Raw genomic sequence first — 14,777 nt, 5'->3', positions numbered from 1 at the left:
CCAACTATGAGGTGGGGAACCGGGAACTGCTGGCGGTCATCCTGGCGTTGCAGGAGTGGAGACACTGGCTTGAAGGGGCCAGACACCCCTTCACCGTCTTCACCGATTATAAGAACCTGGTCGCCATTCGGTCCGCCAAGAGAATTAATTCGCGGCAGGCCCGGTGGGCACTGTTCCCGACCCGCTTCAACTTTACTCTGACCTACTGCCCAGGTTCGCAGAACACCAAGCCGGACGCCCTATCTCGCATTCACGAGCCGGCAGAGAAGGAGGAGGTCATCGCCAACATCCTGCCGGCGCAACACATCCTGGGCGCCCTGAGATGGGAGGTGGAGAAGAAGGTTCGGGAGGCCCAAGGGTTTCCCGGTGGATCACCTATTCGTCCCCCTCGCACTACGCGCCGAGGTGCTGCACTGGGGACACGCCTCCAGGGTTTCTTTTCACCCTGGGGTCAACAGGACGATCCACCTCATCGCCCAGCGGTTCTGGTGGCCGGACTACAGGAGGGACGTCGCGGACTATGTGAAGGCATGCCCCGCCTGTGCCCGTGGGAAGGTCTCCCATCAATCCCCGGCGGGACTTCTCCAGCCACTACCAGTCCCCTCCCGACATTTCTGTCGGTCCATAGGGGCATTGGCGAGCTTGTTGTCTGACTAACACCCTCAATCCAACGGCCAGATGGGCCCTACACTTGCCATGGGTGGCATTTCATCGATGAGAAGGTTTCTTCAGCCGTCATCTGTACAATTTTGAAGGTTTCGGACGTTTCGCCTCCTATTCAAGAGGCTTCGTCAGCGAACTAAAGTCTGACTGGTCGTATCGGCCCTATTTATATATCCCTAATGTCCAGGCATGGCGGCGCTGGACACAGCTATGATAGGTCACTACTCTAAGGTTGGGGGAGCAGAGGACCCCTCCCTGTTGCCCCACTGATTGTTCCTACATTCCTGACTAACGACTGGCCTGTTTCCCCCACTCCCACCGGTATCACCTCATCAGCATAACAATAGATACAAGAAAGAAATGATAGACTGTCTCCAAAAGTTAGAGAAAGGAAAACACATAGACAAACAGATGTATTTTAGATTATACCCGGGAGAGGCCACGCCATGTATCTATGGCCTGCCAAAAATACATAAAGAAGGGTTCCCCCTCAGACCCATTGTTTGTAGCATTGACTCCTCTACATTCAATGTAGCCAAATATTTAAAAACTATCTTAGCTCCGTTGGTTGGCAACACAGAATATCACGGAGAGAACACTACAGGGTTTGTAGAGAGGATCAAAGACCTCATATTGGAACCTGAGGAAACTTTGGCCTCATACGATGTGACTTCGCTCTTTACATCTGTCCCAACCCCAGCAGCAGTCTCAGTGGTGAGGACGAGGCTGCTGGCGGATGTTTCTCTGCATGAAAGAACCAAACTTAAACCGGATCACATCTGCCAATTATTGGAAATCTGCCTTAATACTACGTATTTTCAATTTCGGGAGAAATTTTATAAACAAATTCATGGTTGTGCTATGGGCTCACCAGTTTCACCCATAGTGGCTAATCTTTACATGGAGAAATTAGATAGAGAAACAGGCCCTCACATCCTTCCCGGGGACAAAACCTAGACACTGGTTTAGATATGTGGACGATACTTTTGTCATAATTAAAAAACAAGAAATTCAATCCTTCACAGATCACCTCAACTCTGTTGACATCAACATTAAATTTACTCGTGAGGACATTAAAGAGAACCAACTCGCCTTCTTGGATTGTAAAGTACAGTAAAGTCTCGTTATATCGATATTCAAGGGAGTCCGAAAAAATATCGATATAACCGGGACTATCGATATATCCGACCCTGTTTGCATGTAATTTTCTCCGTGCGTGCATAGGAATAGTATCGATATAACCGGGACTATCGATATATCCGATATCGATATAACGAGACTTTACTGTAATTCTAAAAGAGGACAGAGCGCTAAAAACAGAAGTCTTTAGGAAGGCTACGCACACTGACCAATACTTACTTTTCGATTCTAACCACCCTTTACAACATAAACTAGGAGTTATCAGAACCCTCCAGCATAGGGCTAAACTAATACCAACTAGCACTGAAGGTAGAGAAAAGGAGTCAAAACATATCAGGAGAGCACTCACTAACTGTGGGTACCCTCAGTGGTCATTCAACAAATGTCAGAAAGAAAGAATAGGGAATGAAACCAATAATTCTCAAGATTCAAAAAGGAGAGGAGTAGCAGTACCTTACATTGCAGGAGTTTCTGAAAAATTACAAAGAGTCCTTTGGCAACACAAAATTCCTACTTATTTCAAACCGATAAACACGTTAAGGCAAAAATTAGTGCATCCAAAAGATAGGCTACCTAATGAAAAACAAAGTAATGTAGTTTATTCAATACATTGTAAGAATGAAAATTGTAAAGAGCAGTACATTGGGGAGACTCAACAAATTCTCAAAAAAAGACTTTATCAACATCGCAGAGATAATACTAGTGGGCCTCAATGGGCAGTACATTTGCACCTAAAAGCTAGCAACCACTCATTTGACGACAATGAGGTTAAAATCTTAGCGAAAGAACATAGATGGTTTGAAAGGGGGGTAAAAGAAGCGATTCTTATAAAACAACTAAATCCTTCATTAAACCGGTCTGGTGGGGTGAGGTTCAATTTGGATCGTTCGTACAATAGCCTGCTTAAGCAAAACAGGTTAGGCAACTTTCGTAATGCTGATGAGGTGATACCGGTGGGAGTGGGGGTAATAGGCCAGTCGTTAGTCAGGAATGTAGGAACAATCAGTGGGGCCACAGGGAGGGGTCCCCTGCCCCCCCCCCAACCTGAGAGTAGGGACCTATCATAGCTGTGTCCGGCGCCACCATGTCTGGACATTAGGGATATATAAATGGGGCCGATACGACCAGTCAGACTTTTGTTCGCTGACGAAGCCTCTTGGATAGGAGGCGAAACGTCCGAAACCTTCACTTTTGTACAGATGACGGCTGAAGAAACCTTCTCATCGATAAAATACTGGTAGAAACTTCTGATTGGTGTTCCAAACTAAAACATGACATATAATTGTTTAGAGAAATGACTCAGGATAACTCAAAAGACTGCATCCAAATTTCTTACCTGTTGGGAACTCTGCAGGGACCACGTCGGTGTCTCCGGCGATGAGCGAGGGCACGATCCACGTGTAACCGTAACCAGTGATGCCGACCGAATGGGCCACTTCAAAAATGGTGTTTGCCTCTTCTTTTGTGCAGTACAAAAGAATGACGGGACTCTGGAGTTTTTTCAGCTGGTTCTGAATCTTTGAATCCCCGTCGTCTACGGACATGTCCAGAAGTAAAACTTCCTCCAGTTCCCAGCCCACAAAACTGTTCTCGATAGTGCTCCGGATCTAGAATGGGGGGAGGGGGGGGGGTAGAAAAAAGGTTTGTCAAGTACAGCAAATTTTAAGTGTAACGTCGTTTAAACTAAGAGCACAGAGTAAAAATTTTGGTCAGCCTGATCAAATACTGGAACATGTATGCCTCGCCGAGGAGGAAAAAAAGAGATCCGCTATTCACATTAAATTAGTGGGTATTTCTGACTATTTTAAAGGTACTAAAGGAGTTGTCACAGTCTAGGCAGACTTTTTATGGCTTGAAGATGGTGAGTGATAGAAAGACGGAGCTCACTGCTCCGCCGAGGTAGCCGCAATACATTCTTATCGACCTTCACAATCAATTTTAGAGTACTTCGACCGAAGAGCGGAGGAAGCGTGCCCTGATTTGGAGGCAATCCACGGGACGAAGAATTGGGAGGATCATTTTTAGAATGTGGACTTAATTAAATGACTGGAAGTGTGAATGGAGATGAATAAATTGAGGTTGGATCGACGCGATGGTCTCTCCACCAAGCAATCGACCCACAACATTTTTGTTTTGATGACATGACAGAAGACAATTTCATGGAAAGGTCACGGAGTAGTCCCAAGGCTCAAAACTTGATGTTTACATTTCATTCATGACAACAAGGTACCCCGGAACTTTCTTTGAGGAGGCCATTACCTTGGTGACAAAGTCCTGGTACCCCGGGTAATACGTAGTGACGATGGAGAAGATGTACCAGTCATATTCCTCCATGATGTTGAGCATGACCGAAGCCTGCTGCTCAATGGATGGTCCAAACTGAAAGAACATAGAGTCGTCATCCTGCAAAGGAGAGAAAGACAAGGCTATGGAACGGAATCGGGGCCCCAAACTTTATTTACCGCCGTTGGCTTTGCACAACTGATAATCGGTCAACGACTTTGAAGGATGGATCAATTGCTTTAAATTAGCCGCCTCGCTTCAGCTCGTGGAGGAAACTGGCGGCTTATAATGATAGCAGTCACGAGTTTCATTAGTTGCCTTGATGACTCTTAAACTTATTCGGGAGACTTCCTTCTAACTGCTTTTGGCGGGTCAGTTGACGCTAACACGCCTCTTTGGGGATGTTGGAAAACTGTTAGCCAATACGGAGTGGCCGTTGAGATGACTTTCACCGAGAAGAACACCACCTTGCGACTGCAATGACTGCGCTCACAGTAACATGCTGGCTATCATAGGCGGTATGATAGCTCGCAGTATGATGCTAGCTATCGTACTGCATATGATAGCTAGCATGGCAACTGTCTCTCGATTGTATGAACAGCGACTGACAAATCGCTGACCGAAACCTTAAATTGCTGTATTGTATGTAAACTTCATAACTTTGCTGCTGCGAAATGTAAATTTCTCCACTGCGAGACGAATAAAGGTACATCCTTAAGAAAATCCAAGCCACACGTTATTAGGCGGTCTTCATAAGCGGACACGTCCGAGGAAAAAGACGCGGTCTCATCAGTATTTTTAACTGCGCCGCAATGTGTGATTACCGTGCGAGTAACAATCAAGCTGACGGGCTTTTCAAATGTCTTTGGCTTCTTCGGACCACTTTTGAGCTTCTCTCCACATCAAAGGCTAAGATGACACCCCTTTCTCCCCACCTCCCACCCTCCATCCCCCAGACCCTTCAAGGATCCACACATCTTCATCCGCTACCTTGTTTCTGCATTAATGAGATCAGGGTTGTTGCGTTGAGGTGGGACCTTGTGATTTAACAGTGCGGCCGGTTAAAAACGCACGTGAGGGTGGTCGTCTTCGTGTGCCGCGCAAAACGGGCGCACCGCCGGCTCGCCGAGTGAATTTGTGCTTGAAAAATCATGAAATAATGATGCGCTCACTGATGCTGGAGTCGTGTCTTTGTGCGAAGCGGAATCCATTTGCTCTTCAACTTTTTATCTTGCTCTGTCTTAATCATCCAACCATAGCTCTGCTCAGCTCTCTCGTTTATACCGGCGGAATGTCTGCCAGGCCATGGTTATAATTGAATTTTCACACGCACGCACGCACGCACGCACGCACGCACGCACGCACGCACACACACACACACACACACACACACACACACACACGCTGCACGCACGCACGCACGCACGCACACACACACACACACACACACACACACACACACACACACACACACACGCACCCTCCAAACCCCCTCATACTCCATTGTTTCCTCTTGCTTTCGCTCTATTTTACTCTTCTTAAGAGGAGTATTAACATACTTCTTCAGAGAGCCAAATTTCCATGAGCCTTTAAGAAAAATACATAATTAAGACCGATACCGAAGCCCAGAACGGCAGAGGGTGAGGAAGAAACGTGGTCGGGCAAACAAGAAATTTATTGATGGGAGAGCGGGGTTGAGCGTAGGAAACCGTGTGAGAAAATGAAGTGCCGCAAAAGACCTCTCTTTTCGTTTACAGAAACAATAATTAGGCTTTGGCCACATTAATGCTTCTTGTAGGCACAATGTGATCGATTAGCAAGTCTTCTTCTTCTTTTCCTTTGGGCTTTTCCCCTCAGGGGTCGCCACAGCGAATCAATGTCCTCCATCTATCCCGGTTTTGTGCATCCTCTTCCCTCACACCAGCTACCTTCATGTCCTCTTTGACCACATCCATAATCCTCCTTTTCGGTCTTCCTCTTGGTCTCCTGCCTGGCAGTTCAAGACTCAGCATCCTTCTCCCGATATAGTCACTCTCTCTCCTCTGGACATGTCCAAACCATCTCAGTCTGGCCTCTCTGACTTTCTCTCCAAAGCCTCTAATATGAGTTGTCCCTCTGATGTACTCATTCCTGATCCCATCCAACCTGGTCACTCCCAAAGAAAACCTAAACATCTTCAGCTCTGCGACCTCCAGCTCGGCTTCCTGTCTTCAGTGGCACTGTCTCCAGTCCAAACATCATGGCTGGTCTGACCACGGTTTTATACACTTTTCCTTTCATCCTAGCTGAAAGCCTTCTATCACACATCACACCTGACATTTTTCTCCAGCCTGCCTGGACACGCTTCTTCACCTCTTTTCCACACTCTCCATTGCTCTGGACAGTTGACCCCAAGTACTTAAAATCTTCCACCTTCTTTATCTCTTCTCCCTGTAGCATCACTCTTGCACTTGGATCCCTCTCATTCACACACATATATTCCGTCTTGCTGCGACTGATCTTCATTCCTCTCCTTTCCAGGGCATATCTCCACATCTCTAGTTTCTCCGCCACCTGTTCTCGCTACAGATCACGATGTCATCTGCAAACATCATGGTCCAAGGAGATTCTTGTCTAACATCGTCTGTCAGCCTGTCCATCACCATAGCAAACAAGAAGGGGCTCAGAACAGACCCCTGGTGGAGTCCCACCTGCACCTTGAATTCCTCAGTCATACCGACAGCACACCCCACAACTGTCTTACGGTCATGATACATGTCTTGCACCGCTCTGACATACTTTTCCGTCACTCCAGACTTCCTCATGCAATGCCACAGCTCTTCTCTGGGCACCCTGTCATACGCTTTCTCCAGATCTACAAAGACACAATGCAATTCCTTCTGACCTTCTCAGTACTTCTCTATCAGCATTCTTAAAGCAAACACTGCATCTGTCGTACTCTTTTTTGGCATGAAGCCATACTGCTGCTCACAAATGTTCACTTCTGCTCTTAGTCTAGCTTCAACCACTCTTTCCCAGAGTTTCATTGTATGGCTCATCAACTTTATTCCTCTGTAATTAGTACAACTCTGCACATCTCCTTTGTTCTTAAAAATGGACACGAGTACACTTTGTCTCCATTCTTCAGGCATCTGTTCACCATCTAAGATCTTGTTGAATAACCCAGTCAGGAACACCACCGCCACCTCTCCAAGACACTTCCATACCTCGATTGGTAAATCATCAGGCCCAGGTGCCTTTCCCCCCTTCATCCTCTTCAGCGCCCTCCTCACTTCATCCTTGCTAATGCTTGCTACGTCTTGGTCCACAACAGTCACGTCTTCTACTCTTTGTTCCTTCTCATTTTCCTCATTCATTAATTCTTCAAAGTACTCTTTCCATCTTGCCATCACACTACTGGCACCTGTTAATACATTGCCATCTCTATCCTTAATCACCCGAACCTGCTGCAGGTCCTTACCATCTTTGTCTCTCTGTCTCGCCAGCCTGTAAAGATCAGTCTCACCTTCCTTGCAGTCCAGCCGAGCATACAAGTCATCATAGGCCTCTTGGTTGGCCTTTGCCACCTTTACTTTATCCGTGCGCTGCATCTCCTTGTACTGCTGTCTACTCTCGCCGTCCTCAGAGTGTCCCACTTCTTCTTTGCTAACCTCTTTCTCTGTATACACTCCTGCACCTGCTCCTTATCTACCTTTCTTCCACTCGATACACCAAGTACTTTCCGACCTGTGTCTCTGATTATGTTCGCTGCAGTTTCCCAGTCACCTGGAAGGACCTCTTGCCCACCCAGTGCTTGTCTTACCTCCTTCCTAAATGCCATGCAACACTCTTCCTTTTTCAACTTCCACCATTTTGTCCTCACTTCAGCCTTTGGTTTCTTCATCTTCCTCACTGCCGGCGTCATCCTACACACCACCAACCTATGCTGTCTGGATATTCGATTAGCAAGTATGTATTTAAATTCCCAGAGGACTTCACGGGGCCGGGCGAGTCACTCAGCCGGATTCGGGAAAAAGGCCGGGGAGGCCTTGGATTTGCGCAAAACAATGCAACACTCAATGGCGGAAAAATGGGCAACGGATATCTGGCAGAAAAAGGACTCGATGACAAAGAGGACAGAGATCGGAGCGAAGATGAAAGATGAATCAAAGTGAGAGGGGAAAAAAATTAAACGAGAGGGAATGGACAATTGAGTTGTGGCGGAAGTGAGGGAGGGTGGGAGGAAGATGCCTCCAGAGGGAAAGAGGCACAGGACAATGTAACAATGGAATAAATAGAGAGGACGAGGCCAAGCTGGCACTTGCCGGTAGAGCCATGGAGCAGACACGGGACAGCAGCCAGGAGGCAGGCGCTGCACGTCGATGTGTGTGGGGGGGGGGGCGGCGTCCGTGCGTGCGTGTGCGTTGGATAGGCGTTTAGGGAGAACAGCGAAAAGAACAAATCAACTGGTAAGGAAGTAGTAGTGCTAGTTTGGATGAAAAGGTTTCTTCAGCCATCATCTGTACTTCTTATTATCCCTGCAATGTTGATAAAGTATTTGTTTAGTCTCCCCAATGTATTGCTCGTTACAATATTCATTTTTACAATGTATCGAATAAACGACATTACTTTGTTTTTTTATTTGGCAGCCTATCTTTTGGATGCGCGTATTTTTGTCTAAAGTGTTTACCGGTTTGAAATAAGTTGGAATTTTCATGTTGCCAAAGGACTCTAGTTTTTCAGAAACCGTTTCATCGATGAACAACTCCCGTACGACTGAGAGCTTACACAGACCTAGAATCAATTGCAAACATTTATGCTTTCCTCTTCAGAAGAACAAGAACAAGAAAACATCTTCTCCGAATCTGAAGCCATTGTTTTGATTCTCGAGCAAGGCAAGACGTCTTGGCGTGACGTCACGAACAAGGGGGTGGGACCTTCTGAAACTGGCCATTTCCGGATTCATTTTGAAGTCATTTTTATTGGTGTTTTTCATTTAACTAAAAATATCAGCCTGCCTGTTTTGGGTATTTTAGATGCTATAAAACGTTTTTCTGATGTCAGTGGGAAACACAAAAAAATGGTGCCGGTTGTCCTTTAAATGTAGTGTGTACAAACCTCATAGCACAGTAAGACCCCAATTTATTAACTGTCTTTCAAATGTGAAAAATATCCCTGATCAGGTAAATTTGTCTCAAGGAATATGGCGTTTACATACTATTTCGCAGATACTTGGAGGAGGAAATGGAAATAGATTAAAATAACATATGCACTGTGATTTGTCAAGATTGCGTGTAGTGCTAGCTTGGAGCATCTATTTGGATTTGAGAAGAGCATAGACCTCCACCAAAGCCACTGGAGTGGCCTAGCAAGAAGAAGTCTCCTGAAGTAAATAAACAATAATAATAAACATGGACGTGCAAGATGACGTGAACACAAAAACGGAGGTCGAAAGGGAGTAGGCGACATATGCGATGACGCTATACGCGGCAGATAGCCTTTTTTTGGCAAAGCGTATTTCTATCCTGTCTGTAAAAGCGCCTTTGAACTTGAGAGAGGGGGCTGGTGGACAACGTCCGGGGTAGTTGGAAGGCTGGAAAAAGAGAGCTGAGTGGGAGGAAAGTGAGGAACGGCTGGCCTTCGCTCCCAACACTTTCACTTGAAAAGACAGCAAGTGGAGGGAAAAAAACTTGCCCTTGGCTCTTTAACTCTCATACGCCAATGCATGAGGAGAGTCGAGATGCGGGCTTCTACACACTCACCTCAAGCACTTTCGTTCCTGATACATCCCGCCATCAGCACGCCAGCTAAAATTACGTATTCATGACGAGCCTTCTCCTTTATTCCCCTTTTGTCCCACGTCAACTCGCTGTGCCGCTCCACAAGCCTGCACGTGTTTCTCCTTCAATTAACTCATTCGCTGCCATTCCCAAATTTATTCGAGAATTGAAAATATGACGTGGAGTGCCATTTAGCAATTTGCTCATGTTTTGTTTCCTCTTGCGGGGGGCGCCGATAAAGTGCTGGTCATACCAGTGGCAATGTTTTTCCCTCATGAGGGGGCAGCATTTGCCTTTTGTAAAGCCGCCCCCACTTACTTCAGACCCATATAATTTAGGAATAAACTCTTTTTTTTCTGATGAAAGAAAACACTCTACAATATCATATGCTGTATTGAAGGGTATGTAGTCCTAAAACTCAATATTCTGTGGGTCCTGGAATTCGAGTGAACACTGGCACAATTTTGCACGTCTGGCAGTGAATGAGTTAAAAGGACCCCACATCTCCTTTTTTTAACCACCCCCCCCCCTCCACCCCCACTTGTACCTTTCTTATCATAGACGCCACCCGCTCCTTAGTCCAACCTACACCTGCTTAATTAACTCACATATTTATCACGGCATCACCTAATTAACACTCACCCAATTTTAAGCACCCCTGCACCTTCAAAACCCAAAAGCTGTCATTTAAAGGACAATTTGTGTTCATAATTTGTAAAATGTCTTCAAATGACTTCTACTGAGCACCTTTGACAAAGATTCCACCGCATCTAGCTAGATTTGACCTTTTAAGGCTCGCGCTGAATATTCAGGAAGTCTTGTTTTTGAGCTGGTGACGATTCCTGACGTCACGTCACGGAAGGAACGCCCCTGACCGAGAAAGGACACACAATGCATTTTGTGTACTTTGTTTGGTCTGAAAACTTGGTGTTGATCCGTGTTGATGGCGAAATTAGAAGGAAAAAAACATAAATAATGCGATGGTGAATCGTTGTGTGTTGCACCAAGACTACTATTTGATACTGGTTGACACAAATTCCCAGCAGATAAATTAGCCCATTTCCACTGAGCTTTGTCGCCATCTTGTGTATTTTTTGGGTGCTACATTTCTGTCCTGATGGCACGAATTGATATGGGAGGACTTCTTTTATTGATTGCAAACATGTATGCTTTCCTCTTCAGAACTATTTGAATCATATTCATAACAGGACGAGTAACAAGAAAGCGTCTTCTCCCAATCTGAAGCCATTGTCTTGATTCTGGAACAAGGCAAGACGTCTTGGCGTGATGCCACGAACAAGGGGGCGGGACCTTCTGAAACTGGCCACTTCCGGGTTCAATTTGAGGTAGTTTTTAGACACTTTAAGTCATTTTTATTGGTGTTTTGCATTTGACTAAAAATATCATCATGCGTGTTTTCTGTATTTTAGATGCTATAAAACGTTTTTTTGATGTCAGTTAGGAAATAAATAATTGGTGTCGAGTGTCCTTTAAGTTATTTTCACGGCCATGATATCAATTGTAAAAGGCTGAGAAGGTGTCATGAAGAAGCTGCAAGAGGAGCACCATTTTGGTTCATGTCTTGACACAATGGTCTAAAGCAGGGGTCGGCAACCTTTTTCACTAAGAGAGCCATAAAAGTAAAATATTTAGAAATGTTTTTCAGTGAGAGCCACACACACACACACACACACACGCACACACGCTTGTCAAAGTGCCACTGACATTCGACTGTTTCATTGACATTATTGTTTCATTGCTAGTTCGAAACACGGCAGAACCTTTTCTCTCCACAATTGTGAATCCTTTGGTCCATTCAAACTGAAGTGTACGATCTTTTTAAAAGGGGGCGTTTACCTTTTTCGACATGAACGGCACCTAGGTCAGTATCATCCAATCAAAATTGTTCTTTGAACATCAATGGCCATCTTAGGTCAGTATCATCCAATCAAAATTGTGCTTTCCACCCACTTCCGCCCAAACAGCAAATGAACAACAAAGAAGCGAGAATATGTATTTAGTTTTATCGGCGAGCCAGATGCAAGCATCAAAAGAGCCATATATGGCTCGCGAGCCATAGGTTCCCAACCCCAGGTCTAAATACAAAGCGCACACACACACACACACACACACACACACACACACACACACACACACACACACACACACACACACACACACACACACACACACACACACACACACACACACACACACACACACACACACACACACACACACACCTTCTTTCTTCGTGGCCCATTTTTGCTCTAAGTTTAGCAGATGAGCCACCAGGGGGCTTCTACAGTCTGATGCTCTTGCTGCTCCTGTTTGTGCCCCCCCACCCCCTTCTACGTGAATGGTAATAGTTATTTTGTGTGTGTGTGTGTGTGTGTGTGTGTGTGCGTGTGTGTGTGTGTGTGTGTGTGTGTGCGTGCGTGTGTGCGTGTGCGTGTGAGGTACAGCAGCAGTACAGAGTGCAAATCAGGGGAGGCTGGTGGCTTTTTCAGGAAACGTATTGCTTCGTGAAGCAAAGTGACGGGCTCAGATGCGTCCATGACATCCCAGGAGAAAACTCCACGCTCGCCTAGTTTTTTTTTTTTCGTGTCTCATTTCTAAAGTCCTGATCTGTAAGAGGAGACAAGGGGGAACAAGCATTTCAAGTGGACCCACATTGGCTTGCGCACTACCGAGTTTAGCACAGTCTTCAAATGAGAGGCTGACCTTAACCGTGTGGAACTTATGCACACACTAAGCCCCCTGAACCCCAACGTATAAATCCCTGGGATGCCATGTGACGACAAAATCATCTTCTATCATTAAACCAAGAGCTGCCTTCTACATTGTTAACTCATTACCTGCTAGACGTGCAAAAAATGCGTCCACTCCAGTGCCAGGGTTTTTGTCATTGTCACTCAAATTCCAGGACCCACACAATATGGAGTTTCAGGACTACATAAACTTCATTGTACTAAGTTCATCCTGTCTACTTGATATCTAATATTAAGCAGATTCTTTACTTACACATTTACTACCACACTGTCTGTAAGTAAAGAATCTGCTTAATATTACATAAACTTCAATACAGCGTAAGAAACCTTAGACGCTCTTCTTTCAGCAGAAAAAAAGAGTTGAGTTACAGTGATACCGCCGCATACGAACGCTTCAGCTCACAAACTTTTTGTCTCATGAACATTAAATTCGAGAGCATATAGTCGCGGCCGACGAACTAGTTTTCGGTGGACGAACCAAACCACACGGCGGCACGGTGATTGGTGGACTATTTTTCGTCACCCCACTCCTTTGAGTGCTGACGTGGTTTGTTATCGAGTGTAGTACTTTTGCTATTATGGGACAGAAAAAGACCCCACCACAGGCTAGTGTAAAGCCGAAGAAGACAAAAGAAAATGACGGTCGAGCAGAAGAAGGAGATCATCAAAAAACATGAACGAGGTGTGCGTTTGTGTGACTTAGCGTCCCAGTACCAGTATGCTAAGTCAACCATTGCTACGTGTGGCTACGGGTGTTTCTGTGTTGTCCAACCAACGGTCTCAGGCAATAGAAGAGGGTGAAGAACTTCTGTTAATTTGGATGAATGAAAAGCAGCTAGCAGGGGACAGTGTGTGAGGGTATTATCGCCGAGAAAGCACGGCAACTTCACTCGGATTTCATCAAGAGGCAACTACATCAACGACCATCACAAAGGTCAATAAAACGACTTCATTATACAGTACGGTTTATTTCTTTAATTACAATACAATAGGACATTTATTATACATAAAATAAGGTATATTTTGTGTCGTTTTAAGAATTATTAAGTAGAAAATTATGTATCATGGGGACATGGGAATGGATTATTCTCATTTTTAATTGTTTCTGATGCGAAATAAATGTTTGGCAGACGAACTTTACGCCTCACACACCACTTTCTGGGAACCAATTAAGTGTGTAAGCTGAGGGAGATCGCAATTTGTGATGTGATCCCTCTTCTTCCTCACACCTCCGTGTCTTGCACGAAGACCACCGCGCATCCGCAATCGCTCGGAAAGAGTACGGGATGAAAATTATGAGCCAAATGTCTTTTGTTGCTGCGACAGTGACAGGGGATGCATGTGAGAAGAGGCACCGAGACAATAAGATAATGTGTATTCTCCTGTCTTCTCCCACCTGAGCTTGTCGAAGCTGCACCCTCAATATCAATATCCAGCCCCATCTTCTCAGCATGCTAAGCCCACCCCTCATTAGAGTCTCAATGACCATAATCACGTTCACGTGGAGAGGCACTCACTCATTACCTCCGAGCTTGTGTCCGCACCGTTATTAGTCAGTGATTAGGGGCCAATAACACCACTGAAATATTACTAAGAATAATAATATATCTTGTCAACGATATTTGGTTCTCTTGGAGTGACCGCCCAGTCGCTGTTGAATTCATTTTGATCTTTTTCTTATTGGAGGAAAAAGTTCAATTTAACTGAGCCGAACAATATTCCCCTTTTCTCGTGTGTCTTTCAAGATGCAAACTCACACGTCCTTTTCTTTGCTGCCAGGCACGGTCGCGCGACGACAGCGACCCGGCGGCATCGGTGTCATCGATCAACAGCTGTCGCAGCGCCGCGCCGCGTCTCCGGTGACGGGATAAAAAGGAGCAGGGCGCCGACACAAGGTGAACAAAATGAAAAGAGGGCGACGACAGCCGCTGTCACGCGCCGAGCGAAAATGAAGTGGATAGCATCCAGTGTCACCCACCACGGCGCAGCCTCTCCACGTGATTCGACATAAAATTGCAAAGAACACTTCCAAGCAGGGGACGTCAACTTTCAATTAAAGCATTGAGTCGCCACCAAAAATTCAGTCAGCCCGTCTTCTTTTCAGTTATTAACTCAGTCGTTGCCATTACCGAATTCCTTCGGGAATTTAAAACTTTGACGT

General features: G+C 45.6%; 1 protein-coding gene across 3 annotated transcripts in view; it reads right to left on the bottom strand.

Annotated features, from left to right (window-relative positions):
* Window positions 1-14,777, bottom strand: part of grin2ba (glutamate receptor, ionotropic, N-methyl D-aspartate 2B, genome duplicate a) — a 117,530-nt gene that overhangs the window by 49,202 nt on the left and 53,551 nt on the right. For all 3 annotated transcript variants that reach the window (XM_089018237.1, XM_089018236.1, XM_089018238.1), the window contains 2 exons: window positions 4,063-4,206; window positions 3,140-3,410 (listed from right to left, as the gene is read on the bottom strand). In XM_089018237.1, coding sequence (XP_088874363.1) covers window positions 3,140-3,410; window positions 4,063-4,206 — 415 coding nt within the window. The remainder of the gene's footprint in view (window positions 1-3,139; window positions 3,411-4,062; window positions 4,207-14,777) is intronic.

Source organism: Hippocampus bargibanti, linkage group LG17 (genome assembly GCF_051943395.1).
Source record: "Hippocampus bargibanti isolate YZ-2025 linkage group LG17, ASM5194339v1, whole genome shotgun sequence".
Taxonomy (NCBI): Eukaryota; Metazoa; Chordata; class Actinopteri; order Syngnathiformes; family Syngnathidae; genus Hippocampus; species Hippocampus bargibanti.
Note: the sequence above shows the minus strand (reverse complement) of the source record. Positions and strands in the feature narration are given on the sequence as shown.